Raw genomic sequence first — 26,716 nt, 5'->3', positions numbered from 1 at the left:
GCTGCCTTTGAACATAGTTCAGAAACTGTCATTGGGGCAGCAGAATGGAGCAGCCAGAAAGGTCTCCGAGGTGACCCAAAGAGACCATCTAACACCTATTTTAAAAGAACGCCACTGTCTGCCAATATATTTCCAAGCAAAATAATACAAACTGCTGGTGACTACCTATAAAGCCCTTATGAATGATAATATTACTATTGTTAAAATCAATAAATATTGAATTTGGGGGGAAAAAATGAATCCGACCACAGAGATCACATGGGGAGGTCTGACTGCCACTGCCATAGGCTTGTCTAGTGGCAACGCAGGATCAGGTCTACTCTGTGGCTGCCCAGGCCTTTAGAGTGTGCTCCCTGTTCGATACAAGAGCTTCTCCACGTCTGGCTGCCTTCAAAAAACCACTCAAGACAAATCTGTTTTCTCAGGCCTTTTGCTGAAACTATTTTATAAATGTTTTTTTGTTAAAACAATTTTTGATTTTTATGATTTTAGAAATGTTTTCATTGAGTTTTATCTATCTTAAATTGTGTATGCCGCCTTGAGACTTAGGTGTTAGGTGGTTTACAGATGTGATAAATGAATAATTAAAAAGAATATCACTGCAATTGTGTATGTGTGAGTGAGGGAGTGCTTCTTCTTTTAAAGGTCAGGGTCCTTGTTTTTTTAGCTCCCACACAGAAGTTTCCACAAGAGTAGGACTGTGCCATAATCACCCCATTCACACAGCCATTTATACCTGGGTAGTGAGACTGACCATAAATGGTTTTATGAATTTGGATGGGTGTACACATGTGCCCATTTTTGTGCATAGAGGGGGTTAGAAAATCTATACCACAGTAATAGTCATGAAAAGGATTTGCTATAGGCTGCAAAAATAGAGGTATATGTTTTGCTGAAAGCCAGATGCTCCATCAACGGTTTGCTCAAGCATGACACAGAAACTTAGATATCATAGTAGCCTAATGTTTATTAATAATAATAACAACAAATAACAAACAACATTATTTGTTAGCCACCCCATAACAAATTATTCTCTGGGTGGCTCACAACAGAGGATTAAAACATACAATTAAAAACGCATAACACATTAAATCATAACAGACAAAAAAGGTGAAAAGAAAATACAAAGAACAATACAAAGCAGCTTAAAACTCATTTGAAAATTAGTTAAAAATCAGATCAAAATCTGAAAACCTGAATTAAAAAACCCAAATTTAAAAGGCCTGTGCGAACACAAAGACCTGCTGTCTAAAAGAACAAAGTGATGAAGCCAAGCGAACCTCACTGGGGAGGCTATTCCTTCTCAAGCATTTTAAGAGGAACTTTGTTCAAACCTGAAAAGCACCTGGAAACCGAGAAGATTGGATAGCCATTACTGTTTATTTTCCCGACTGGACTGTGGAACTCATTGACATTTGATACAGTAATGAGATATACTTCACGCTCAGAAGCAAAGCTAACTGAGGTGGCATCTCTGACAAATAATGGAAGGACAGGAGAAGCCTCTGGGCAGCAGCTAGTACATTCAAAGCTCAGACAAATAAAGGAGCACGAATCATTCAAAACATTTTCATTGCCCCTTTAAAAAAAAGATTCTGGCCCCTGAGTGGAGGAAACGTGGCAGCATGTAACAAGGCATGTAGGCAAAGATCTCCATCTTGTTCTCAGCTGGAATGCAGAGAAATGTAGCTAAACACAGTCAACAAAGCCAGAAAGATTCCTAACCCGTTCTTCCCTCAAAAGATGCACCAGACAATCCATCAGGTATATCTGTCTAAAGTGACTGTGGCTGGACCAAGGAGCTGTTGCATTTCTGGCTGGACATCTACTATACAGGTGCCACTTCGTGAAAGCATTGTGCCTTCTGGAGATGCATCAGGTAGACATTCACTGGGGTATCTCTAGCGAGTCATTAGGGAAACAGAACCTATTAGACTTCTGCCTGGGCACATTCCTCTTCAGCCCAATCTCAAGCTAAACGGCCCAGGCAAAGAATGCCTCATCTCTAAAGTCAACCAACTTTATTACGGCCAGAGACCAGCACAGGTAATAATGCAGCAGAATAGATAATAGAGCCATACTGAAAGTTGCTACATATATGCATACAGCTATCAATGTGTATCAAAATGTTTTAAAAGTATAAAACAGACTATAAAATATTCCCAAGGGTAAAAGAGAGATAGCTAAAAAATAAGACAGCTCATAGATAAGTAATAAAACTGATAACTAACTAATATACAACTCTAATAGGATGAGTAGTAAAATGTTAAAAGCTAACTATCTATGAGTTAAATGCATCTAAGGACATAGAAATATATCAAGAGACATATTAGGGTATCTAGTAGGTAAAATCACCGATTATGGGCTAGCAGTCCATAATCGGATCTTGCACGCTGCTGCAACAGTTCTTCACATTGTACGTGAAGAGCAGCACCGTAGTGTTGGCTTGACTGGGGCGGCCAGGGTAGTTGAGAAGTAGAGGAAAGATAAGCTTCTCCCGGCTATCTTTATAAAATGGGCAGGAAAAGAGAACATGTTCAGTGGGTTCCACCTCCCCAGAGGCAAAGCCGTTCCGTTAATGGGATCTTCCTATATCTGCCTTCCAGTACAGCGGATAGAAGGGCACAGCAGTGGGCGAGGGTGAACGCCCATCTGTGGCTTGGAATTTCCAGCTGAGTCAAATATGTTGGGGGGGGGGGCGCGATAACGTGAACTTAGAGCTGTCCAAGGCCAGGCAGCCAGGCACCATACTTAGGTCCACCTCTCGTTCGGTGTCCAGGATCCTCTGTTTGAGGGCTGTTTTTGCTTTGTCACTGCCCACAGCAAGAAGGTGAGACGGAGAGAAGCCCAACAGTGCCCCCTTATTATCGACTGCTTCCAGGAAGGAAGCCTGCTTCCTAAGACTGCATCCAGGAGGGTTGGAAGTTGTCCTGTAGCATCAATGGGGCCAGGCCCTGTGGGCAAAGAGCTAGTTTGAGCCAGTGATTGAGAGTGGTCCTCCAAACTCTGACCTCAACTTTTATCATGCCAGTTTCCAGATGCAAAGTGGTATTGGAAATACAGCAAAGTACCTGTGATGCCGCTCTTAGGAATTTAGATTAGACACGCTCCTATATACTCAAGTTAGAGGGGGGTCCTGGGTCAGCACCGTAGAGTAATTGTGCCATCGGCTTCGCTTCATATAGTTTGAGCGCTGCAGGTACATAGTGACCACCGCTAGTTTGAAGAAACCTCAAGATGTCAGCGGAGCTCCTCCTTTTTCTATCTTGCTTCTTCAAAGTCCAGCTTTCACAGCCATAGAGTGTCATGGGAAAAACTACTATCCAAACGATTCTAATCTTTGTAGGTGTAGACACGTCACGGCATCTAAATATCCTTTCCAAGGCCTGCATTGCAACCGTACCAAGTGCTAGTCTGTGGCGTATTTCTTGAGTGCTGGATCCTTTACTGTTGATGGCCAATTCTAAATGGCAGAAGCTATCCACCACTTCAATGCCTTCATTGTCAATTCTGAGGCTGGTTGCTATACTGGTGTCATTAGCTTAGTCTTCTTTACATTTAGTTGTAGTCCCATTTTTTCACTGTACTCCTTGACTTCCATGACTAGAGCTTGCAAATCATCCGCATTCTCAGCTATCAGAGTGGTGTCGTCAGCGTAGCGCAGCTCATTGATGTTTCTTCTGCCAACTTTAAAACCACGCTCATCTTCTTCCAATCCAGCTTCTCTCAGTATATGTTCAACATATAAATTAAATAAAGAAGGAGAAAGTATACGGCCTTGTCTTTCTCCATTGCTGATCTGGAACCAGTCTGTTTCACCATGTTCCATCTGGACTGCGGCTTCCTGTCCTGTGTATAGGTTTCTCATGAGAACAATGAGATGTTCTTGGATGCCCATTTTCCTAAGGATATTCCACAACTTGACTTGTTTGACGCAATCAAAGGCTTTCCTGTAGTCAATAAAGCACATTTGGAGGCTCTTCTCACAATCCATGAGAAGAGCCATGGCAGGGTTTGCGAGGAGAGTGTACTAAGCCCGCTCTCCCCGTAGACAAGCAGTCAGTCTGCTCTGGGCAGCCACAGCGGCTGCCCACATGACTTCCGGCTCCGTCACAGAGCCGGCGGGGGCTGGATAGTTCGGGAGCTGTACAGGGCATGCTGGAGAGACCTGCTTTTCAGCCTCCTGGTTGGAGGTCTCTTTGTGAGTAGCCGTTGCGCGGAGCTGCGCCATGGCAACTCACGAGCAGAAAAACTGGGTTTGCGGAGCAGTCGCAAACCCGGTTTAACTGCCGGGCTACTTAGGCGGGTGACTTAAGCCGGTGACCCGCTTAAGAACCACCGGGTTTGCCCCTGAGCCCGGTGTTTCTCACGATGGGAGGAAATCAGGCTTGCCTCCGCTAGCCCGATTTCCTCCCACCGTGTGAATAGTCTCATTGACTTCTTTCTGGTATTCTTTGGCTTTCTCAATTATCCAGCGTGCATCAGCAATGATTCTTCTTGTTCCTTGGCCTTTTCTGAAACATGCTTGAACATCATTTCCCTTTCCACATAGGGTTCTAATCTGCGGTGGATGATCCTGAGCATTATTTAGCTAGCACATGAAATTAAGTATATTGTGCGGTGGTTTGTGCAATCTGTTGAGTCTCCTTTCTTTGGTATGGGTATGTAGACTGACCTCTTCCAATCTGTTGGCCACTGTGTCATTCTCCAAAATTGCTGGCATAGTTTGGTTAGAGCCTTGATTGATTCTTCTTCTGTTGCATACCATATTTCTATAGCTTATCTTATCTTACTCTTATCTTAAACCACGTTTATTGAATAACTAAATTCTATTTTCTAATCACATTAACCCACCAAGTTTCCCGGTTTAGAGGGCTCTGAAACTGCCTCTCCACAATCTAGGTACAACATACTACCTACTACTGAAATGGTCTCTTCTGGGCGTGGATTTTTTTATCTTAAGGTTTGAGTTCCAGTTGAAGGTTTTTCACAGAATGAGCATTGACATGATTTCTCACAACATGTAGGCTGCAAGCTGAAGATCTTTAAACACCCTAAACTTTGATATGGTTTCTATCCTGTGTGGATGCTTTGATGGCAAGAAAGGCTGCCCTTCTGACTGAAGCTTTTTCCACAAACCAAGCACAAGCAAGGACAAGCAAATTGTGAGATCTTGCTGAAGTCCCTCCCACATTATGAATACTGATAGGGTTACTCCCCTGTGTGCATTCTTTGATGAGAAGTAAGGTAAGCCTTTTGACTGAAGCTCTTTCCACACATTGAACACTTATATGGTTTCTCCCCAGTGTGGATTCTTTGATGACAAGTAAGCTGTGAGTTGAAGTTGAAGTTCTTTCCACATTCTGAGCATGTAAATCGTTTCTTCCCTGTGTGGATGCTTTGATGGGAATTAAGTTGTACTTGCCAACGGAAACTCTTTCCACACTTTGAACACTGATATGGTTTCTCCCCTGTGTGGATTCTTTGATGGGAAGTGAGTTGTCCTTGCTGACGGAAACTCTTTCCACACTTTGAACAATGATATGGTTTCTCCCCAGTGTGGATTCTTTGATGGGAAGTAAGCTGTGATTTGCAGTTGAACTTCTTTCCACATTCTGAGCATGTAAATAATTTCTCCCCTGTGTGGGCACTTTGATGAGATTTAAGTTGTACTTGCCAGCGGAAACTCTTTCCACACTCTGAACATTGATATGGTTTCTCACCTGTGTGGATTCTTTGATGGTACGTAAGCAGTGAGTTATAGCGGAAATTCTTTCCACATTCTGAACATGAATATTGTTTCTCCCCCGTGTGGATGTACTGATGGGAAGTAAGTTCTCTTTGCTGACGGAAACTATTTCCACATACTGAACACTTATATGGTTTATCCCCAGAGTGGATTTTTTGATGATAAGCAAGTTGTGACTTGTAGTTGAAGTTCTTTCCACATTCTGAACATGTAAATCGTTTCTTCCCTGTGTGGATGCACAGATGGGAAGTGTATTGTCTTTTCTGATGGAAACTCTTTCCACACTTTGAACAATGATATGGTTTCTCCCTAGTGTGGATTCTTTGATGGGAAGTAAGCTGTGATTTGCAGTTGAACTTCTTTCCACATTCTGAGCATGTAAATAGTTTCTCCCCTGTGTGGATACTTTGATGAGATTTAAGTTGTACTTGCCAGCGGAAACTCTTTCCACACTCTGAACATTGATATGGTTTCTCACCTGTGTGGATTCTTTGATGGTACGTAAGCAGTGAGTTATAGCGGAAATTCTTTCCACATTCTGAGCATGTAAATCGTTTCTCCCCTGTGTGGATGCACTGATGGGAAGTAAGTTGTCTTTTCTGACGGAAACTCTTTCCACACTTTGAACACTGATATGATTTTTCCCCTGTGTGGATACTTTGATGAGATTTAAGTTGTACTTGCCAGCGGAAACTCTTTCCACACTCTGAACATTGATATGGTTTCTCCCTTGTGTGGATTCTTTGATGGTACGTAAGCAGTGAGTTATAGCTGAAGTTCTTTCCACATTCTGAACATGTAAATCGTTTACCTCCTGTGTGGATTCTTTGATGGGAAGTAAGTTGTCCTTGCTGACGGAAACTCTTTCCACACTTTGAACATTGATACGGTTTCTCCCCTGTGTGGATTCTTTGATGGGAAGTAAGTTGTCCTCGCTGACGGAAACTCTTTCCACACTTTGAACACTGATACGGTTTCTCCCCTGTGTGGATTCTTTGATGGGAAGTAAGTTGTCCTTGCTGACGGAAACTCTTTCCACACACTGAACACTTATATGGTTTCTCCCCAGTGTGGATCCTTTGATGGTAAGTAAGCTGTGAGTTGTAGTGGAAGTTCTTTCCACATTCTGAGCATGTAAATTGTTTCTCCCCTTTGTGGATGCATTTATGGGAAGTAAGTTGTCCTTGCTGACAGAAACCCTTTTTACACTTTGAACACTTATAGGGTTTCCTCCCAGTGTGGATTCTTTGATGATGAGTAAGCTGTGAGATGTAGTTGAAGTTCTTTCCACATTCTAAGGACTGATATGCTTTGCGCCCTGTGTGGATTATCTGATGGGAAATAAGGTTCCTCTTGTCGCTGAAGTTCTTTCCACATTCTAAACATTGATATGGTTTCTCCCCTGTGTGCTTTCGTTGATAATTAATAAGCTCTCTTTTCAAATGGAAGCTTTTTCCACATTCTGAGCATCGATAGGGTTTCTCCCCTGTGTCAGTTTTTTGATGGCAAATACGATATCGCCTGCAGCTGAATTTCTTTCTGCATTCTGAGCATTCATATTTTTTATCATCTGTATGAATTATTGGTTGCATGTGAAGAAGGCTTGAGTTATGGTTTATGAATATTACACATTGAAGGTTTTCATTCCTTCCATTTCCATTGAAACCTCTTGTTTGGACTGGAATTTCAAGAACATCATTGCATTCAGAAGCAGCAGCTTTCTTCTCCCACAAATATTTTGCTTCTATTTGCCTACTCTGCAGTTCATCCTTTTTCTCATTCTCACTTCCATCACCTGAGGAATAAAAAAGAGAGAGCCTCCCCATGAGGGAGAAAGAGAGTTCAAGTCACAGAAAAGACCCAGTTACTGCTTTTTCAATGGTTTAAAAAATTCCCATGGGGAACTTGAACCTTTTGTATTAATCAGCCCCTCTTAATTGGCTCTAACTGGCAAACTGGAGGTTGTTATGGAATTGATTCTGGGGTACTCTGCAAGCATAAAGACCCAGGTACAATCTCCTGAGGAAGTATCTGAAATAAAGTAACCAGGAAAGACCCCTGAATCACACCTTGGAGGCTCACTGCCAATCAGAGCACACAACACTGGACAAGGTAGACCAATGGCAGCTTCATCTGCTGGAGAGTTCTAGGAAAGTTGCTATGAAAAAGCTTCTCCCTTCCCCACAGTTTGGACCTAAATGATCCATCACAATAACCTCCCCCTTCACAGTTCCCGGAGACCCCACCAGCTATTTACTGTGTGGCTTCACACGTCATGTCAGGAAGTAAGGCGATGCCAACCTCCTATTTCCGACAACTGCTTACTTCAGGCATGAGCTGCGAATACCACTACCTGTATCAATGTTGGATCCCCCAGTTGCATTTCGCTCAGGGAATCTGACACTTGTAACTGATTTCAAATCCAGTTGACAGATGCTTGGTTCTTGGAGGGAAGAACCCACTCATTCTGGTGGGTTTGGACAACACTCTGGAGGCAGACCTAAATTGCCGCCATGATTTGTGAAGCCACCCACTGGCTATTTCTCCTGATACAGCTCGCACCTATCAAATGAGACAAAAAGGGAGGGAAAACCCATGCCTGAGTTCCTGGCCAGGTTGGCACAGCTCATTCGCTCCCAGGAAGAAGAAGACAGTCAGGGCATGGAAGGGGAGGGGAGGGGGAGCCGTGTCCCTCTGAGACACCGCCTCGAAATAGCATCTTTACCACTCCTGGGTGACAATGTGCAATGGCAGAGGTGGATATACTAGAACAAGCCTCACTGAATCCAAGAATGGCAGCAGGCTAGGCTGAGTAGTGGAACAGAAGTGTGTGTTGGGGGGGAAGAGTTCTAAATCTAATGGAATTTGACCATCACAGTCCAGAGACTCCAGGAGTGGCAGCTATTCCTATGTAAAATGGAAGCCAACCTGCTAAGCCAAGTGTTGTGTTATCCCAGAAGTGGGGAATTTGGGGATCCTATTCCCGTCATAACTGAGCAGAGGCAGCTATTTAAAGTAAAGAGTCAATAAAGATTTTCTTTATTGGGCAGGAGGAGAGCAACTGGTTTTATCCGGCCCCAGCACAGCATGCCTCCAGTGGCCATTGCTGGTGTGTTTCTTTCCGATTATGAGCCCTTTAGGGACAGGGATCCATCTTTATTTTTATTTCTCTATGTAAACCTCTTTGGGAACTTTTGTTGAAAAGCGGTATATAAATATTATTCATTGTCGTCACTGCTTCCCATTTTATGCAATAAAGCCAACTTGCACTAGATTGGCCGGAGGGCTATTGATACGGCTTTGGGACGGGAGGGTGGTTGGATATGAGGAAATATCAGTACATAGGAAGCTGCCATATACATATAGTCAGACCACTGGTCTATCTAGCTCAGCATTGTCTTCACAGACTGGAAGCGGCTTCTCCAAGGCTGCAGGCAGGAGTCTCTCTCAGCCCTATCTTGGAGAAGCCAGGAAGGGAACTTGGAACCTAGATGTTCTTCCCAGAAACGCTCCATCCACCAGGAGGAATATCTTACAGTGCTCAGCTTACATGTAGTCTCCCATTCAAATGCAACCAGGGTGGACCCTGCTCAGTATTCCCTTGAAAGAGAAAATCTCAAATGTTTTGGACTACAACTCCTAGCATCCTCAGCCAAAGCCCACTGCAGCCAGGGATTCCGGGAGCTGTAGTTCACAACATCTGGGATTCCCTCTTACAGGGAATACTGACCGTGCCGAGCGAAGGGGGCAAGTCATGCTTGCTACCACAAGACAAGCTCTCCTCAGTAATTACTCTGGCAAAGAGGTGTGCGGACATTCAAACCTCTGAGGAAACCCTGCCTCCTGGCAAGAAATGGGCTAGGGACTTCTTTAAAATCTCAACTAAGCACAAAGGTGACCACTGGAAAAAAAATATTGCAGAAATCAGAGAAGGGCCAGATCCCACACACATTTGCCAATATCAGACACAGACGAGGCGAAGGAAAGGACAACTCTCACCATCCCAAGATTATTATTAGGAAGTGACGGCACTGCTGTGCTGAACACTGTTCCCCATAACAGGGATTCTAAGATATGGCCATGCCAAAGGCCATGGCAGCTGGGGAGATGGGAGTTGTAGTCAGTGACAGCTGGGAATCCCAATTACAAAGAACACTGGTGCTGATCTTTTCTGAATTTAAATATAGGCCTTGACATACAACCAAAGACAGGAAAGAGGCACCAATGGTGTCCTCAACCAAAGCCCTCTAGTTCACTGTTGCAGACCTACCGTAGCATCAAAGAAAAGGAGGAGCCTTACCCAGAGAGGCCAGATGCCCACAGATCTCCTCCGTGATTTCTTTGTGCAGAGCTCTTTGGCCTGCATCCAGCAGAGCCCACTCCTCCTCTGTGAAATTCACAATCACATCCACCGGACCCTGAAAGGAGGAGGAAACATTTGTCCTGAGATCCCACACATTAATCCAGAGAGGCAGTAAAGATCCAATTCAGCTTATTTGTGAGTGGAGCATTGCCAAGGAAGTCCAACACAGATGCGTTGGACTTCAGAACAGGGAACCTCAAAAATGAGAGAAGTGGACTATGAAGGAAGCTGAAAGGGAAGATCAGGAGGGTCAAATCACTCCAGAAAGCATGGAACTTACTGATCTCCTAGCAAAAATATGTAACTTGTTCCTAAAATCAGACTCCATACCAGAGGGCTGGAAAGTAGCACGCAATCTGTTTTTTAAAAAGGGATCCAGAGGGTATCTGAGAAACTACAGACCAGTTATCTTAACTTTTGTGCCAGGTGAACTGATGGAAAGCATACTTAAGGACAAAATTGTTAAATATATAGAAGAATAGGCCTTGCTGAAGGAGAACCAGCATGGCCTCTGCAACAGCAAGTCTTGCCTCTCTAACCTTTTTGAACTTCTTTCAGAGTGTCAATAGGCATGTGGACAAAGCAGATCTGGTCGACAGAGTATACTTGAACTTCCAAAAAGCTTTTGAAAATGTTCTCCACCAAAGGCTCTTGAGTAAACTTAAAAGTCATGGGATAAGAGAACAGGTTCATGTTTGGCTTGGTAACTGCTTGAAAGACAGGAAGCAGAGAGGAACAAATGGACAGTTTTCACAATGGAGGGAAGTAAGAAGTGGGGTCCGCCAAGAATCTGTACTGTGTTACCAGCTGAGCTTACTCTGCCCTCTCCCAGAATCCTCCCTGGTTGCAACTGTATCTCCAGGCTTGGAGATTGCACTTTGGTTATGCTTAGGAGCTGCACTGCAAAGTGAGCTCTCAGTCTACCAGCTACACAAATTGGAAAAGGGATTATATTCACACTCCCTCTTTCTATGAGGGGGCACCAGCTAAGCAGACTCCAGAGCTAGCTATTGCAAGTGTCTGGCATTCAAGATCATGGCCTTGGAGTGAATTCTAAACTCCTCTCAACTCCTCCTGCAAGAGAGATAACACATGATACTAACAAAGCAATTAGGCCAGAAAGGGAAGGCAGAAATGACCATTCCAACTGCAGCCTCCATTACAATAGGGATAAGTCAGTGACGTAACTTTGAAAAGCTGCCCATGGAAATATTTGATAGAATTGCACAGGATACTCTTGGACTCACCTGCACACTCTGATTGTCCCTGCAATCAGCCTTGAATACAATGGGCGACTCACACACTTTCCTACCCAGGAAAGGCAATCAGACTCAATGCATTCCAAACAAAAAAAAGCTTGTCTGGCCTCCCCTTTTCAGCAGAGCAGGACAACAGAAAAGTGCCCCCGAGGCACGTTTTGGGACAGAAGTATCCCCAAGCCACTGACTCAGTGTGTTCCTCTCTCTGCTCTACTGGGGATTCCATCTTCGTACTTTCTGGGGACTCCAACTGCAGAACATCACAACAAGCAAGCTTCATGCTCTTGGGTTTGGGTCTCCACAGCAACGTGTATTCCCCTCTCCACTGGGGCCACCAGAACTGAAATCACTATCTGCCTGGCCAATTCGCTGCCCTCATGCCAAAGCGCTGCTCATTGTGCCTTCTTTTAGATAGGTCCTCCTGCAAATCAATCCAGCTGGCCTCACCCTGGAACTCTCCTCGTGAGGAACCAAACTAACTCCTTCACCTCTCCTGCTTTCCACTTCACCTCCTTGGACGGACAATAGACTCCAGCTGCCCGAGTCAGATCTTCATGAGGACAGGTGACAGAGCCTCTTGACCAGCTCCTTCAGGGCTGATTCAATCCCTTTCTCTCATTTCTGAAACCTTGCCCCTCTATCTAAAAGTACCACTCTCTAGCCCGCCTGGGAATTTACACATAATTTGGAACTTTAAGCTAAATGTGCCTTACAATAGTCTATTTGTAAACTTGTTTGTATTGCTTTTATGTTAGGATCACCTAGTAATTTAGTCTTGTTGCTTTCATTATGTTTCTTTCAATAAACTCCTTTTTGTTCATTAAAACCTCTCTCTGAAGCCAATTTTCTTGAGTGGCCCACCAGGTGCCTCTGAGAAGCCCACAGGCAAGAGATGAGGACATGCCCTCTCTCCTGCTGCTGTTCCCCTGCAACTGGTATTGAGAGGCATCACGCCTCTGAGGCTGGAGGTGGCCTATAGTCACATGACTAGCAACCATCGATAGACTGTCCTCCATGAATTTCTCTATGCCCCTTTTAAAGCCATCCAAGCTAGTGGCCATCACAGTATTCTGTGGCAGAGGATTCCATAGATCAATTATGCACTGTTTGTAAAAGTTACTTCCTTTTGTTGGACCTAAATTTCCAGGCCATCAGTTTCATGGGATGAAAGGGAGAACAATTTCTCCCTTTCATCTAGAGAAAAATCGGGAGATCGGGAGAAATATTTGTCCACTCTCTACTCCGTGAATAACTGTATACCAGATGCTGTAGCCTTGCCTCATAAGTAAGCTGCACCAGGCCCCTGATCATCTTGGTTGCCCACAGGAGTTCTCCTATGGGAGCCAGAACTCCACCTAGTAGCCTTCAAAGCCTTCTGAGTGGGCGGCTTGGAGAATCTAAGCCAAGGAAATGAAGCAAATCCTTAAAGATCCAGAGTGTCGTGCAGGATACAGAGGTTCCCAGGCTGTGCCCCCTTCTCATTTATTTAGTTTAAATATTTATACCCCGCCCCTACAATACGTTACTGCTCGGGGCGGCTCACAACATTCTGCTGCAGGATCCCTCCCTTACCTGGTCCAGTTGAGCAGAGACCGTCTCTGCTCCGCCAGAAAGAGTAGACGGCTTGTATGCAAGTGGAAGAACGGGTGAGATTTTACAACCTGTGAAAGAAACCAAAAATATTTTGGTTGACACACAGCATCAGGACCCATGACCATTTGGTTATCGTGCTGGTTATGGGACTGAAAGTGCCTTGGTCGCCCTGGTGGATGATGTACACTGGATCCCTGTTGGTTCTGCTGGACCTCTCTGCGGCATTTGATACCATCAGCCACAGTATCCTTCTGGGTTGCCTCTCTGAGTTGGGACTGAGTGGGTCAGTCTTGGGACTGGTTCCGGTTCTACTTGGAGGGTCAGGTCCAGAAGGTGTCAGTTCACCCTGTTACTCCTTACCCAGTGAGGTGGCACCTCCTTCACTCTCTTGAACGATCCTCCTATTCAGCAAACGTTCTCTATGGTCTGATGCAGCCAGCTCTTCCACGGAGAAATCAGGGTCCACTTTTGATGGCTCCTGGCACTAAAAGACCAGAGAACGGTTGGAGAGAGGAAATGGCCTTAAAGTGGCACGCGCCACGACGAGCGCGTGTGTACTGGTATTGACAAGACTTCCGGGCAACGACGGGGGCAGGGGCGGCAGGGAGGAACGCTGCCGCCCCCAAAACTTTGTTCCTAAATGCAGCGCCGGAGGGGGAAGAGCGGCGGGAGGGGTAAGTACTACCCCCCGCCCTTAAAAGTAGACCCCCCCCTCAGTGCCGGACCGGTCCGGTTCCGAACCGGTTCAGAGGCCTCCAACATGGCCTCCGAACCAGTTCGTGCACATCCCTAGCTGTCACTTTAATACATTTTGTTAAAACCTTCTGGATTTTTAATTAAAAGCTGGGATATCAATATTTTAGAATCATCATCCAAGTTTGGCACAATCAAAAGAAAGGAGCTTGGGAAAGCCCTTCCTCAAATATCCTCCCACACACACCCAAAATTAGGCTACCAGTTGTGAATGCTTAACAGCCTCATTCACATTTTCAGCCCCTTGAGAGCTGCCAAGGTGAAAGAGACACTCTCACCTTTTGCTCTTTCTTCTTCTTGGCCTCTGCTTGGCTCAGGAGGAAACCTTCTGCCAGGGCCACTGCCTGGGAACTAGTCTCCGCTCCACATTCTCTAACCCAGCTCTCCATCTCTGGGGGCAGGACGGTCAGGAACTGCTCCAGGATCACCAGGTCCAGCATCTGAGCTTTGGTGTGCTTTTCTGGCTTCAGCCACTGACGGCAAAATTTGTGGATTCTACTGCAAAGTTCTCGGGGCCCCTCGGCTTTCTGGTAGCAGAACTGCCGGAGTCTCTGACAGTTTGCAGCTGAGCTGGTGCACTCCTCAGCCAGCATCGTCTGCACAGTTCTCTCCCAGACTTCCTCGTTGTTCCCAGCCTGGGTGGCCAGAACTCCTCTTCCTGCTTCAGGGCCAGCTGAGTGTTCCTTTTCCATCTCTGCTCCCTACTCCAAGGCGAATTCTAGCAAGACTGCAAGGTTTCCTTGCTCTTCAGGAAGCTTCTTTCCTAAAGCAAGGACTGTCCAGAGAGGTGGGACCATTACGTCCTGTGAAGTCAACACATTATTCAGTCTGAGGTATTACATTCTTGAAGCTGAAAGGTGTTTTAATAACAAAAGTAGGTGATTCCAGCAAGCAACCGAAGCTTCCTCCTGTCATAATAAATAACTGCATTAATGGCTGCTCCATAACAGATTGTTCCCCAGGCAGCTCAGAACAACTGATAAAAAATGGGAAGGGTGACAAAACACAGTAAGAAACCAGTGACTGGGAGGAGGATCCTTCACTTGATGGTCACTGGCCAATGCTCCACACACAGTACACTTTTCTGTCTTCCTGCCCACCCTTTAGCTCTCCTCTGAAAACTGCTTCATCCACTTAAAACTTTTCCTATCCGCAGACCACCCCAGGAGAACTTCCCCCACTTCTACATTGCAAACCCATTTGAAAGCAATTCCATGGTTCCCAAAGAGCTGTCAGGCCTCCTTTCCATAGAGGTCTGCTGCCAGAACGTCCTGGCTAAGCACACAGGAGGAAAGAAGGCCCCCAATGTGGCTGTGCTGAGGTGAAATATAGGGAAGAGGATCTCTCGCCTCCCCATCCCACCCCCCACCCCAATGCATGGCTGCCCTCCTGTCTTGTGTCTCCATTCTCTGGCAGGGCTTCCCACCCCCTGCACAGTGTCAAGGCCACCTCCCTGCTTTGCCTTATCCGGCCAGCCTCCCACTCCTTGTGCCCCTGAGGTCCCTTTGCCCAAGTGCATTTTGCACACACCTTGAGTTCAAACCAATGAAAAACTTTTTTCAATGTGTCCAAAGTCAAGGAGAAGGATCTGGAGTTCGGTGCAAAGGACTCAGCTCTCAGGCAAGGGAAACTCCACAGTAGCAGGGGAAGGGTTTTCCCATCCCACCTGTCCCCCCTTTCTGTTTCAGAAATCCAACACGGGGGACACAGCTCACCCATCCATAAATGCACTTCCCACCTTCTGTGGGCTCTCACTTTTAATGTTTTTCCCAATCCGCCACTGCTCTGAGGATCTCCTAGCTTTTAAACTCTGTGTGTGTGTGTGTGTGGCTCTCTCACTTTCTCTTCCCTCCACCTTCTCCATTGATGCCTCTTTCCACCCAACACCTCCCTCCCCTTCATGACTGTTTTCTTGCCTTGCCTCTCTATTCACTGTTGGGGCTCTCCTCTCCCCACACTTCCCAAGCTCCTTCCCCACAACTGCCTTCCATTTCTCTTCCCAGACCAATCTGGAACCACCCCTCTGCATTTCTGTCCCTACCCACTATCTGGGTGTTTCCATTTCTTGGGCCCAATCCAGGGAGGGGCTGTCTCAAATGATCAACTCTTCTTCTCTTGCAAACTCCTGCTTCCCAGTGCGGATCCCCTACAACTGAAACCCAATTCAGACATTACACTATACAAGTTTACAGATATCTGTCATCCTATATAATAATTCAGTCTGAGCTTATTTTGATCCATCCAGACCTTAACAGCTTCCAGGCATCGAGTAAGCACAGAAACAGCATCTCCAGAATGGTCTGGGATGGCAACATACAGCTGAGTATCATCAGCGTATTGATGAAATCTCACCCCAGACTGGGAAATGACCTGACCCAGTGGCTCCATATAGATGTTAAAGAGGGCAGGGGCAAGAACTGAACCCTGGAGAGCTCCATAAAGGAGTGGCCATGGGTCAGAGCATCTGTCCTCAATGCATACCGACTGGACATGCCCGCTAAGGTAAGAACGGAACCACTGTAAGACAGTGCCCTCGATACCCAACCCACGCAGGCGGTCAAGGAGGATAGCATGACCGATAGTGTCAAAAGCTGCTGAGAGATCTAGAAGGACCAAGAGAGGGACACTACCCTCATCAAGGTCCCAAAGAAGCTCATCTACCAGAGCGAGCAATGCTGTCTCCGTGCTATGCCAAGGCCTGAAACCCGACTGATAAGAATTAAGATAGCCAGTTTCCTCTAAGACCCTCTCAAGCTGGGCACATACAACCCTCTCTAACACCTTCGCTACAAAAGGGAGGTTGGAGATCGGCCTATAGTTTTCAAGGACCTCAGGGTCCTGGGAGGGTTTCTTCAAGTGAGGGCGAACTATCGCCTCTTTAAGGGCTGCTGGTACGAAACTCTCACGTAGCAAAGAGTTAACCAACTCCTGTTATTAATTGTACCTGCATTCATGTTATAAGTGAACTGGGCAGGGTATTATTATTATTACATTTATATCCTGCTCTTCCTCCAAGGAGCCCAGAGCGGTGTACTACATACTTAAGCTTCTTTTTCACAACAACCCGGTGAAGTAGGTTAGGCTGAGAGAGAAGTGACTGGCCCAGAGTCACCCAGCTAGTATCATGGCTGAACGGGGATTTGAACTCAGGTCTCCCCGGTCCTAGTCCAGCACTCTAACCACTACACCACGCTGGCTCCTCAAATGCATGGTACAAATAGCAAGTGTACTGCTGTAGCTGTTTTCAACATAATGTATGGATCATTGTACCTGTGTACAGATCTGTACACTCACTATACAAGGGTTGAACATAACGTAAGAGGGGTGTGGGCCACCTCCAGCCTCAAAGGCAGGATGCCTCCTAATGCCAGTTGCAGGGGAGCAACAGAAAGAGAGAGAGGGCATGCCCTCAACTCCTGCCTGTGACTTCCAGGGGCATCTGGTGGGCCACTGTGTGAAACAGGATGATGGACTAGATGGGCCTTGGGCCTGATCCAGCAGGGCTGTTCTTATGCTGTAGCTGTGTTCAACATAATGTATGAATCATTGTACCTGTGTACAGATCTGTACACTCATTGTACAAGGGTTGAACATAACGTGCGAATGGGGCTTGCTTGAGTCTGCTCAGGAAAAAAGAATGAAGCAAGCAGAGCCCATATCCCCGGGGACCTCCCCTGTTTTTGCAGTGGAGGACTAATTTCCTACAATCTTCTCTTTTTCTTTTTAAATAAATTTTATTAAATTTTCCAAATGCAGAGAATTAAAAAGATCAATGAAAGCAAAGTGCAACCCTAAACTAGTAGTATCAAAAGATTATACAAACTGTTATCCACCATCCGCAGCTCTAAGAGAGAGGGAACGACCGGAGCTCCCCCCGCCCCTGCTCTGCATTGCTTTTTTCTATGCCGCACTCCACAATCACTTACACACTCACCAGGTCCCCGCACGAGGCCAATGCCCGCAAACAGCAGCACACCCCAAAAGCAAAGACTCCTTTCCGCGGGAATATGAGTCACTTTCTCGTGCACAGGCGCCTTTGCAGGGACTCTCTAGGAAGGCTCCGCTCGCTCCCTTTAACCCTCCGCCTGCCTCGTCTTTCTTCTCGGGGGGCGGGGCGGCGTGAGCTCCTCTTTCAGCGGCTGGAGCTGTCCAGATTGGCTTCCTGGGCGGAGGCAGAGGCAAGGGAAGGGTTCAAGGCAGGGGGAGCATTTCCCTCCGTGGAGAGTCCCGTGCCGGGAGGTGGAAGAGCAGGCGGAGGCGGGACCTGCGAGAAGCCCGCTTTCTGCAGCCGAAGAGATGAGATGGGCCGGTGCCGAAGTGGCTTCAACCGAGGGGAGACGGGACTGCCGCTTGGCATGCGCAGCCAGTGTCTTCTTTGAGCTTGGCTTGGGCGGCGGCTGCTGCTGCTGGGCAGGAGCTTGCCCGAGGCAGAGCACCCGCCTTGCACTTGGGAGGTCCCGGTTCGATCCCAGGCAGCATCTCTGGGAAAGCGCAGCATATAGTCTATTTAGGCTGTATCGCATATAATCTGCTATATGTTAATACCCAGAATGCTCCAACCTCATATAGGTGAGAATAGCATTTGCCCTTTCTGCTGCAGCATCACATGGATGTGCTCTCTGACCCACTCAACATCTCCACTCCCCACTTGGTAAAAGTAGGGCCTGTGCCCTCAGGATCTTGCAAAACCTGGGATGCTTGGCCATCTCCAGGGATACACCCAGAGGCATAGCTATAATTGAGCGAAAGGGTTCAAAGAACACTGGCCCCCAGCTCCTGAGGGCCCCACAGCTCCATCTCTCCCTATTTACTTCATTATCTCTCTCACTTCGGGGGGCCGCCAGAGAGAGGGATGAACACGGGCCCCCTCTGCCCCAGCTAAGCTCCTGGATACACCAACTGGCTTCCAAAGTAAATCGTGCGACAGGGACAGGGCTCGACATCTTGCTCCCTCCCATACACTCCTTTAGCATCTTGAGGGGGAGAATGTTTGGTAGTTCTGCATCGCCGCCCTCTCAGTCCTGACTTGTACTTGCTGTCTGGACTCACTTCCTGAATACATGAAACGAAACAACAGATCCTAATAATGTAACCAAAAACAACCACTAAATATATGAAAGAGAAACAATCAATGATATATAGTGATATGGATAAATCAAGGATATCGATGGAATATGATGACCAAATATTGACAACAATATGTATATAAGAACAATAGAGCAATATAACGTCAAGTATAGAAACACAACAGCTTTCCGGTAATATCCGCTGTTTCGGTACGCTTTTTCAAGTGTCCAAAAAGTTGTTTTCTGAAAAATATCAATAATCTTTTCTTATTTTGGATGATGAATCCTTCTCTCAATGGAAATCCAATAGTCTTTTCCCATCATATGCCCATTCTGCCTTCTCAAGGGTTTCTAACAGACTGCTGGTTATGTTATTAGGATCTGTTGTTTTGTTTCATGTACTACATTTCAGATCTTATACGTTGTTGATTTGTTGTTTAACTCACTTCCTGCCTTCTCTCCCCCAGAAAGTCACACAGATCTGACTTGTTTCCTTGGATGACAAGTGAAAACAAAGTTGCCTTATGGAACACAAAGGGCAGGCAGAAGATCCACGATCTCTTGTTACCAAGAATGACGACTTCCTTGGAAACTCAGGCAACCCCTCTCACCCATTTTTGTACTTTGCACCCATTATCAAACAGGGACTTTTTCATCTGTGTATAGTCTCGTCTCATTTTTCCCCAAGCAGCCATTTCCACATCCCTTATCCATGGCTGTGCAGGGGGGAGGCCCCTAGAAACACAACATGTAAATATCAAAATGCTCTTACCTAAAACAGGCATGTGCCAAATAATCCAGGCCTCATGAGCAGCTCTTTTGAGTTTCAGACTGCTCACAAATACATTCATTGCCCACATCACAGATCCTGTTTCTATAGAAACCATCACAAATGCTGCTTCTATTATATAAGACATTGTTAGCCTGACTTATTGAAACATTTCCACATAGGTTTTTTTTAAGTAAACGGTGAAGAGCGTAATAAAAACATTAAAATAGGAAATAAAGTGAAGATCACCAGGCATATTAAAATGTTTAGCATTGCAGTAAAATCAAGCTAGTACAATCAGTTTAAATTTCCACTGCCATTTCCCTTCCTATCTGTGCAGTCAACGCCATCTATCTGCACAGGCTTCACTAGCAATCTCCGAGGACTCCTGGTTTTTGATGCCTTTTCTTAGTGAGTGCATGTGGGCGGCCATCACATTTTCCTCCATTAAGCCTTTCTATCTATGCAAGTTGGAGTTTTCTAATGACAAACACCACAAGAACACGGAGGGAACTTTTTCTGCTGAGCGTTGGCCATTAGGTTAGGTCAAATGACGATGAGATCATATTATACAAATATACAAGCTGTGAAAGCCAGCAATTCATAATTCTTGCTTTTTCATAGCTTTGAGCTATACTAGGCTATAGCTCTGTTGACTTTTCTCTTCATTTATTCTAGCCAACACCCTGGCTATAGTTTTTGATTTTTCTTTCAATTCTTTTTCATTGAATCTCCTAAGTTTTATCTTTTATACTGCTGAGACTGATTTGAAGTCTGATTCATAGGACTGGCCAGATGCCTTCTGAACATTTAAATATCGTTAAACTTTTTAAGATTAGCTTTTCTACCTTATTCTTTTGTAACTCAAATAAAATGTTAATTGGATTTCTGAGGTGTGTGCTTCATTTTCTGGGCAGTGGGCAAACTGCTGCTCAGGATCCAATAAACCCATAGCTAAAATCTGGCTCCTGGGGGGAAGTAGGAATAAAAACATTCCAACAGAAGGAACCTGGATAAGCTGCTAGTCCAGATAACAGCACAGTGCAGGAAACTCTTACTGTATCCCTGAAAGATGGCTGTCCAATCTCCAGCAAATGAGAACCCAACCACTACACAAGGCCAACCTTTATGCCGCCGAAAAGCTCTTAAAATCAGGAAATTCTTCCTAATGTCCAACCTAAATCTGCTTCCTTGTAACTTCAGCGCATTACTTCTAGCCTTGACCTCAGGAGCAATGGAGAGCAAACCTGCTCCTCCATCCATGCGTCTGCCCTTCAGATAGCTGAAGATGGCTACCGTATTACCGTATCTCTCTTCATATTGTCTCTTCTCCAGGCACTTCTGATTTAGGTTAGAAAGAAACAAGGAATGGTCATGATGCCCGATCAGTGTTCCCTCTAACAAGGATCCCCAGATGTTGCTGACTACAACTCCCAGCATCCCCAGCTGCAATAGCGTTTGCTTGGGGATTATGGGAGTTGTATTTCTCAACATCTGGGCAGTTATTCCTGTTAGAGGGAACACTGTGCCAGACCCAACTGATTTGGTTTTGTGCCTGATTGATTTGGGTTACTTTATTCTAAGCAACGTGCTTGAAATCAGCTGAAATAAGTACCTGTGGCAGCAGGTGGGAGCCCCATTCAAATGTTTTCCCCCTGCAACCCGTTTACAGTGCCAAAGGCAGGTAGGAATTCGGCCCCCCTCCCCATGCTATCACCCCCAAATCTCTAGCAGCCTGCATCTCCCCAGGTTGCCAATCACTGAAGCACTTTCCCTCTGGGTTGCAACAGCTCCTTCTGCAGACGCCATGAGTGGCTGGAGAGGGCAGAGGTGGTGTGTGTGTGTGTGTGTGTGTGTGTGTGTGTGTGTGTGTGAATGACAGCATGGAGGTGGGACATCCTGCCCAGCTTTGGCACTGTAAACCATGGGCAGTTTACGGGGGACACTGGGGGGGGGGGAAGGAGAGAACTGAATGGGGCTCTTATATGTTCCCTTCAAGAGAAGATGAGATGGAGTCAGAGAATCCAGACGAACACTTGGGTGGAACAATAGGCTCGCTTTATATTCTGACATTTCACATTTGGCAATTTCTCCCCTTTCCCCACACTCTGAAAACAACTAGATTTCCCCCTCTGTGCACTGATCCTCAACCTCTTCTCTTGAGTGTGCACAAACAGTGGCCTAGATAATGCATTGTGGGTAGTCGTGGGAAGTTCTCTGCAGCTTCTACAGTTTCTTAAGAATTCTGTGGGGCAGGCCTCCCACTCCTGTCCTTGTTAATTAATTAATTAATTAATTAATTTACACTTTATATCCCGCCCTTCCTCCAAGGAGCCCAGAGCGGTGTACTACATAGGTTTCTCCTCACAACAACCCTGTGAAGTAGGTTAGGTTGAGAGAGAAGTGAGTGGCCCAGAGTCACCCAGCAAGTCTCATGGGTGAATGGAGATTTGAACCCTGGTCTCTCTGTCCTAGTCCAGCACTCTAACCACTACACCACACTGGCTCTGCAGAAAAGTTACAGCTGTTCTGTCCCTCAGTGGGCTGATGGCTGATGGTTTGGCCATGGATCAGAAAACCTCCTTTAGACCTTTACCCTGCTAAGCACCCACCAAAATCCTCCTGAGTACCCACCAAAGTCCTCATAGCTGAAATCAATATCCTCTCCTCCTCCTCCCTGTCGTCTTCCCCAGCTGTCTGGCTTCCTCCTGATATTGCCTAGCACCCATTGCCTGGACTTTCCCTCTGACACCAGCCTCATAATCCAGTTCAGACCTTGGATCTCCCCCTCTTCCGTCAATCATTGCAGCTTCAGTTGTTACAGTATTCAGGTGTACTCCTCCAATAACCTGTGCTGGAAAGGCAGTTTCAGCCCTGCAGGAACTGAATGTGGTCATCCACATTGGCAACAGTTCCACACTCCTCAGCTAAACATGTTAAAAGCAGCCAGAGCAATTGAGGACAACTAGATCAAGCATTTGATTCTTTCTCAAGCATTTAAGAGGAACTTTGTTCAAACCTGAAAAGCACCTGTAAACAGAGAAGATTGGATAGCCATTATTGTTTATTTTCCCGACTGGTCTGTGGAACTCATTGACATTTGATACAATAATGAGATATACTTCGCGGTCAGAAGCAAAGCAAACTGAGGTGGCATCTCTGACAAATAATGAAAGGACAGGAGAGAACTCTGGGCAGCAGCTAGTACATTCAGAGCTCAGACAAATAAAGGAGCATGAGTCATTCACAAACATTTTCATCACCACTTTAAAAAAAAAGATTCTGGCCCTTGAGGGGAGGAAACATATCAGCATGTTCTGAGGCAACTATGCAAAGATCCTTATTGTCTTGTTCTCAACTGGCGTTCAGAGAAATGTAGCTAAACACAGCCAACTAAGTCAGAAAGATTCCCAACACTTTCCTCCCTCAAAAAATGCATCAGACAAAATCCATCAGGTATATCTGTCTAAAGTGACTGTGGCTGGACCAAGGTAGTGTTGCATTTCTGGCTGGACATCTACTATACAGGTGGCACTTTGGAGAAGCACTGTACCATCTAGAAAAGCATCAGGAAGAAATTCACTGGGGTATCTCTAGCAAGTTATTAGGGAAACTGAACCTATTAGATTTCTGCCTGGGCACATTCCTCTTCAGCCCAATCTCAAGCTAAATCATCCAGGCAAAGTATGCCTCATCTCTAAAGTCAGTATAATATACAAGACTGCACACGGTCTTTACAGTTTATACAGTAATCTTAATGATTTTGATAGCACAAAAGACCTTTAAAAATCACTCTTATCTTAAAGCATGCTTTTTCGATGACTAACTTCTATGTTCAACTCACACATCCACCAAATTTCCTGGCTTAGAGAACTTTGAAACTGGCTCTCCAAGTATAGGTACAACATACTACCTACTACTGATATGGTCTCTTCTGTGTGTGGATTTTTTGATCTTTAGGTTTGTGATCCAGTTGAAGGTTTTTCACAGAATGAGCATTGACATGATATTTCACAGCAAGCAGGCTGTAAGCTGAAGATCTTAAAACACCCTAAACTTTGATATGGTTTCTATCCTGCGTGGATGCTTTGATGGCAAGAAAGGCTATCTTTCTAACTGAAGCTTTTTCGACATATCAAGCACTGATATGGATTTTTGCTTGTGTAGATTCTTTGAAGGACAAGCAAGTTGTGAGATCTAGCTGAAGTCCTTTCCAGATTATGAGTACTGATATGGTTTCTCCCCTGTGTGCATTCTTCGATGAGAAGTAAGGTTAGCCTTTTGACGGAAACTCTTTCCACACACTGAGCAATGATAAGGTTTCTCCCCTGTGTGGATTCTTTGATGATTAATAAGGTCCCTTCTCAAACGGAAACTTTTTCCACATTCTGAGCATTGATATGGTCTCTCCCCTGTGTGCATTCTTTGATGGGAAATAAGGTTAGAATTATGAGTGAAGCTCTTTCCACATACTGAGCACTTATATGGTTTCTCTCCTGTGTGGGTTCTTTGATGGTAAGTAAGCTGTGACTTACGGCAAAAGCTCTTTCCACACACAGAACATTGATATGGTTTCTCTCCTGTGTGAATTCTGTGATGACGAGTAAGTTTTGAGTTGCGGCTGAAGCTCTTTCCACACACTGAACATTGATATGGTTTCTCACCTGTGTGGATTCTTTGATGGGAAGTAAGCTGTGAGTTGCAACTGAAGCTCTTTCTACACACTGAACACTGATATGGTTTCTCTCCTGTGTGGATTCTGTGATGACGAGTAAGTTTTGAGTTGCAGCCGAAACTCTTTCCACACACTGAACATTCGTATGGTTTCTCCCCTGTGTGGTTTCTTTGATGAGAAGTAAGCTGTGAGTTGCAGCTGAAGCTCTTTCCACACACTGAACATTGATATGGTTTCTCTCCTGTGTGAATGCTTTGATGGGAGGTAAGATTAGCCTTCTGACTGAAGCTCTTTCCACACACCAAGCACTGATATGGTTTCTCCCCTGTGTGGATTCTTTGATGATAAATAAGCTGTGAGTTGTAGCTGAAGGTCTTTCCACATTCTGAGCATGTAAATCGTTTCTCCCCCACGTGGATGCATTGATCATTAATTTGTTCTTGATGACGGAGACGGTTTCCACACACTGAACGTTCAAATGGTTTCTCTCCTGTGTGGATTTTTTCATGGCAAGTAAGCTGTGAGATGTAACTGAAGTTATTTCCACATTCTGAGCACTGATATCGTTTTTCCCGTGTGTGGATCCTTTGATGGGAAGTAAGTTGTCCTTGCTGACGGAAACTCTTCCCACACGTGGAACATTGATATGGCTTCTCTCCTGTGTGGATTCTTTGATGGCAAGTAAGCTGTGAAATGTAGCTAAAGTTCTTTCCACATTCTGAGCATCTAAATCGTTTCTCCCCTGTGTGGATGCATTGATGGGAAGTAAGTTGTCCTTGCTGACGGAAACTCTTTCCACACATTGAACACTGATATGGTTTCTCCCCTGTATGGATTCTTTGATGGGAAGTAAGTTGTCCTCGCTGACGGAAACTCTTTGTACACATTGAACACTGATATGGTTTCTCTCCTGTGTGGATTCTTTGATGACAAGTAAGCTGTGAGATGTAGCTGAAATTCTTTCCACATTCTAAGCATTGATATGGTTTATCCCCTGTGTGGATTATCTGATGGGAAATAAGGTTCCTCTTGTCGCTGAAATTCTTTCCACACACCAAGCACTGATATGGTTTCTCCCCTGTGTGGATTCTTTGATGATTAATAAGGTGCCTTCTCAAACGGAAGTTTTTTCCACATTCTGAGCATTGATAGGGTTTCTCCCCTGTGTGGATCCTTTGATGGCAAGTACGATACCGCCTATGCCTGAATTTCTTTCCGCATTCTGAGCATTCATATTTTTTAGCATCTGTATGAATTAGTTGATGTGTGTGATGGCTTGAGTTATGGCTTATGAGTTTCACACATTGAGGGTTTTCATTCCTTCCATTTCCATTGGAATCTTTTGTTTGGAAAGAAATTTCAGGGACATCAGTGCATTCAGAAGCAGCAGCTTTCTTCTCCCAAATATATTTCACTTCCCTTTGCCTGCTCTGCAGTTCATCCTTTTTCTCACTCTCACTTCCATCACCTGCAGGAATAAAATAAAGAGAGCCTCCCCGTGAGGGATGAAACAGAGCTCAAGTCACAGAAGAGACCAAATTACTGCTTTTTCAATTGTGTAAAAAAATCCCATGGGGAACTTGAACCTTTTGCATTAATCAGCCCCTCTTAATTGGCTCTAAGTGTCAGCCTGTGGGGTGTTGTGGAATTGATTTTGGGGCACTCTGCAAGCATAAAGACCCAGGTTCAATCTCTTGAGGAAGGATCTGAAATAAGGTAGCAGGGAAGACCCCCCGAATCACACCTCGGAGGCTCACTGCCACTCAGAGCACACAACGCTGGACAAGATGGTCTAATGGCAGCTTCGTCTACTGGAGAGTTCTAGGAAACTTGCTATGAAAAAGCTTCTCCCTTCCCCACAGTTTGGACCTAAATGATCCATCACAATAACCTCCCCCTTCACAGTTCCCGGAATCTTCACCAGCTATTTACTGTGTGGCTTCACACGTCATGCATGGCAGCAAGTAAGGTGATGCCCACCTCCTATTTCCGACAACTGCTTACTTCAGGCATGAGCTGCGAATACCACTCCCTGTATCAATGTTGGGTTCCCCAGTTGCATTTCGCTAAGGGAATCTGACACTTATAACCAATTTCAAATCCAGTTGACAGATGCCTGGTTCTTGGAGGGAGGAACCCTCCAATATTGGTGGGTTTTTACAACACTGGAGGCAGAAATTGCAGCGTGCACCGTAAGTGCATGCTCACCGGGACGTGGAGCTTACCGGGAGGCACTTCAGGCATGAGCTGCAACCCCCGCTCTCCATCTGTTGTTCGACCCCATCAATGTTGGTTTCCCCAGCTGCACTTCCCTCTGGGCACCCCACACCCTCAAATCTAGTAGTCAGATGCCTGGGTTCCGGCGGGGGGGGGGGGGAGTGAGCCTGGGGAACCCGGCATCAGTGGGGTTTGGCAACACTCCAGGAGTGAAAGTTGCAGTTTACGCTGGGAGTGAATGCTCACCAGTAACTGGGGCTTGGCGGCACCTA

General features: G+C 45.5%; 2 protein-coding genes and 1 long non-coding RNA gene across 4 annotated transcripts in view; 1 reads left to right on the top strand and 2 right to left on the bottom strand.

Moving 5' to 3' along the window:
- Nucleotides 1–5,076: 5,076 nt before the first annotated feature.
- LOC128344639 (zinc finger protein 585A-like) lies at nucleotides 5,077–19,579 on the bottom strand. 2 transcript variants are annotated; one of them, XM_053295201.1, is made up of 6 exons: nucleotides 19,556–19,579; nucleotides 13,996–14,625; nucleotides 13,325–13,448; nucleotides 12,944–13,032; nucleotides 10,050–10,167; nucleotides 5,077–7,544 (listed from the first exon to the last, which is right to left on the bottom strand). In XM_053295201.1, exons 2-6 carry the CDS (start codon nucleotides 14,407–14,409, stop codon nucleotides 5,212–5,214), a joined length of 3,078 nt encoding a protein of 1,025 aa, XP_053151176.1. In that variant the 5' UTR covers nucleotides 14,410–14,625; nucleotides 19,556–19,579; the 3' UTR covers nucleotides 5,077–5,211. The 2 variants fall into 2 exon arrangements, with proteins under 2 accessions (XP_053151176.1, XP_053151175.1); XM_053295200.1 differs by lacking the exon at nucleotides 19,556–19,579 and adding an exon at nucleotides 17,652–18,204.
- LOC128344645 (uncharacterized) lies at nucleotides 17,828–20,437 on the top strand. The gene is made up of 2 exons (XR_008315962.1): nucleotides 17,828–18,286; nucleotides 19,251–20,437. It is a non-coding gene; the product is annotated as an uncharacterized LOC128344645 (long non-coding RNA).
- Nucleotides 20,438–22,598: 2,161 nt separating this feature from the next.
- LOC128343883 (zinc finger protein 850-like) overlaps nucleotides 22,599–26,716 on the bottom strand; it is a 43,930-nt gene continuing 39,812 nt past the window's right edge. Inside the window, exon 13 of the mRNA XM_053293317.1 lies at nucleotides 22,599–25,695. Coding sequence (XP_053149292.1) covers nucleotides 23,771–25,695 — 1,925 coding nt within the window. The 3' untranslated portion in view covers nucleotides 22,599–23,770. The remainder of the gene's footprint in view (nucleotides 25,696–26,716) is intronic.

The sequence above is a fragment of the Hemicordylus capensis genome, chromosome 2 (genome assembly GCF_027244095.1).
Source record: "Hemicordylus capensis ecotype Gifberg chromosome 2, rHemCap1.1.pri, whole genome shotgun sequence".
In the NCBI taxonomy this organism is placed as follows: Eukaryota; Metazoa; Chordata; class Lepidosauria; order Squamata; family Cordylidae; genus Hemicordylus; species Hemicordylus capensis.
Note: the sequence above shows the minus strand (reverse complement) of the source record. Positions and strands in the feature narration are given on the sequence as shown.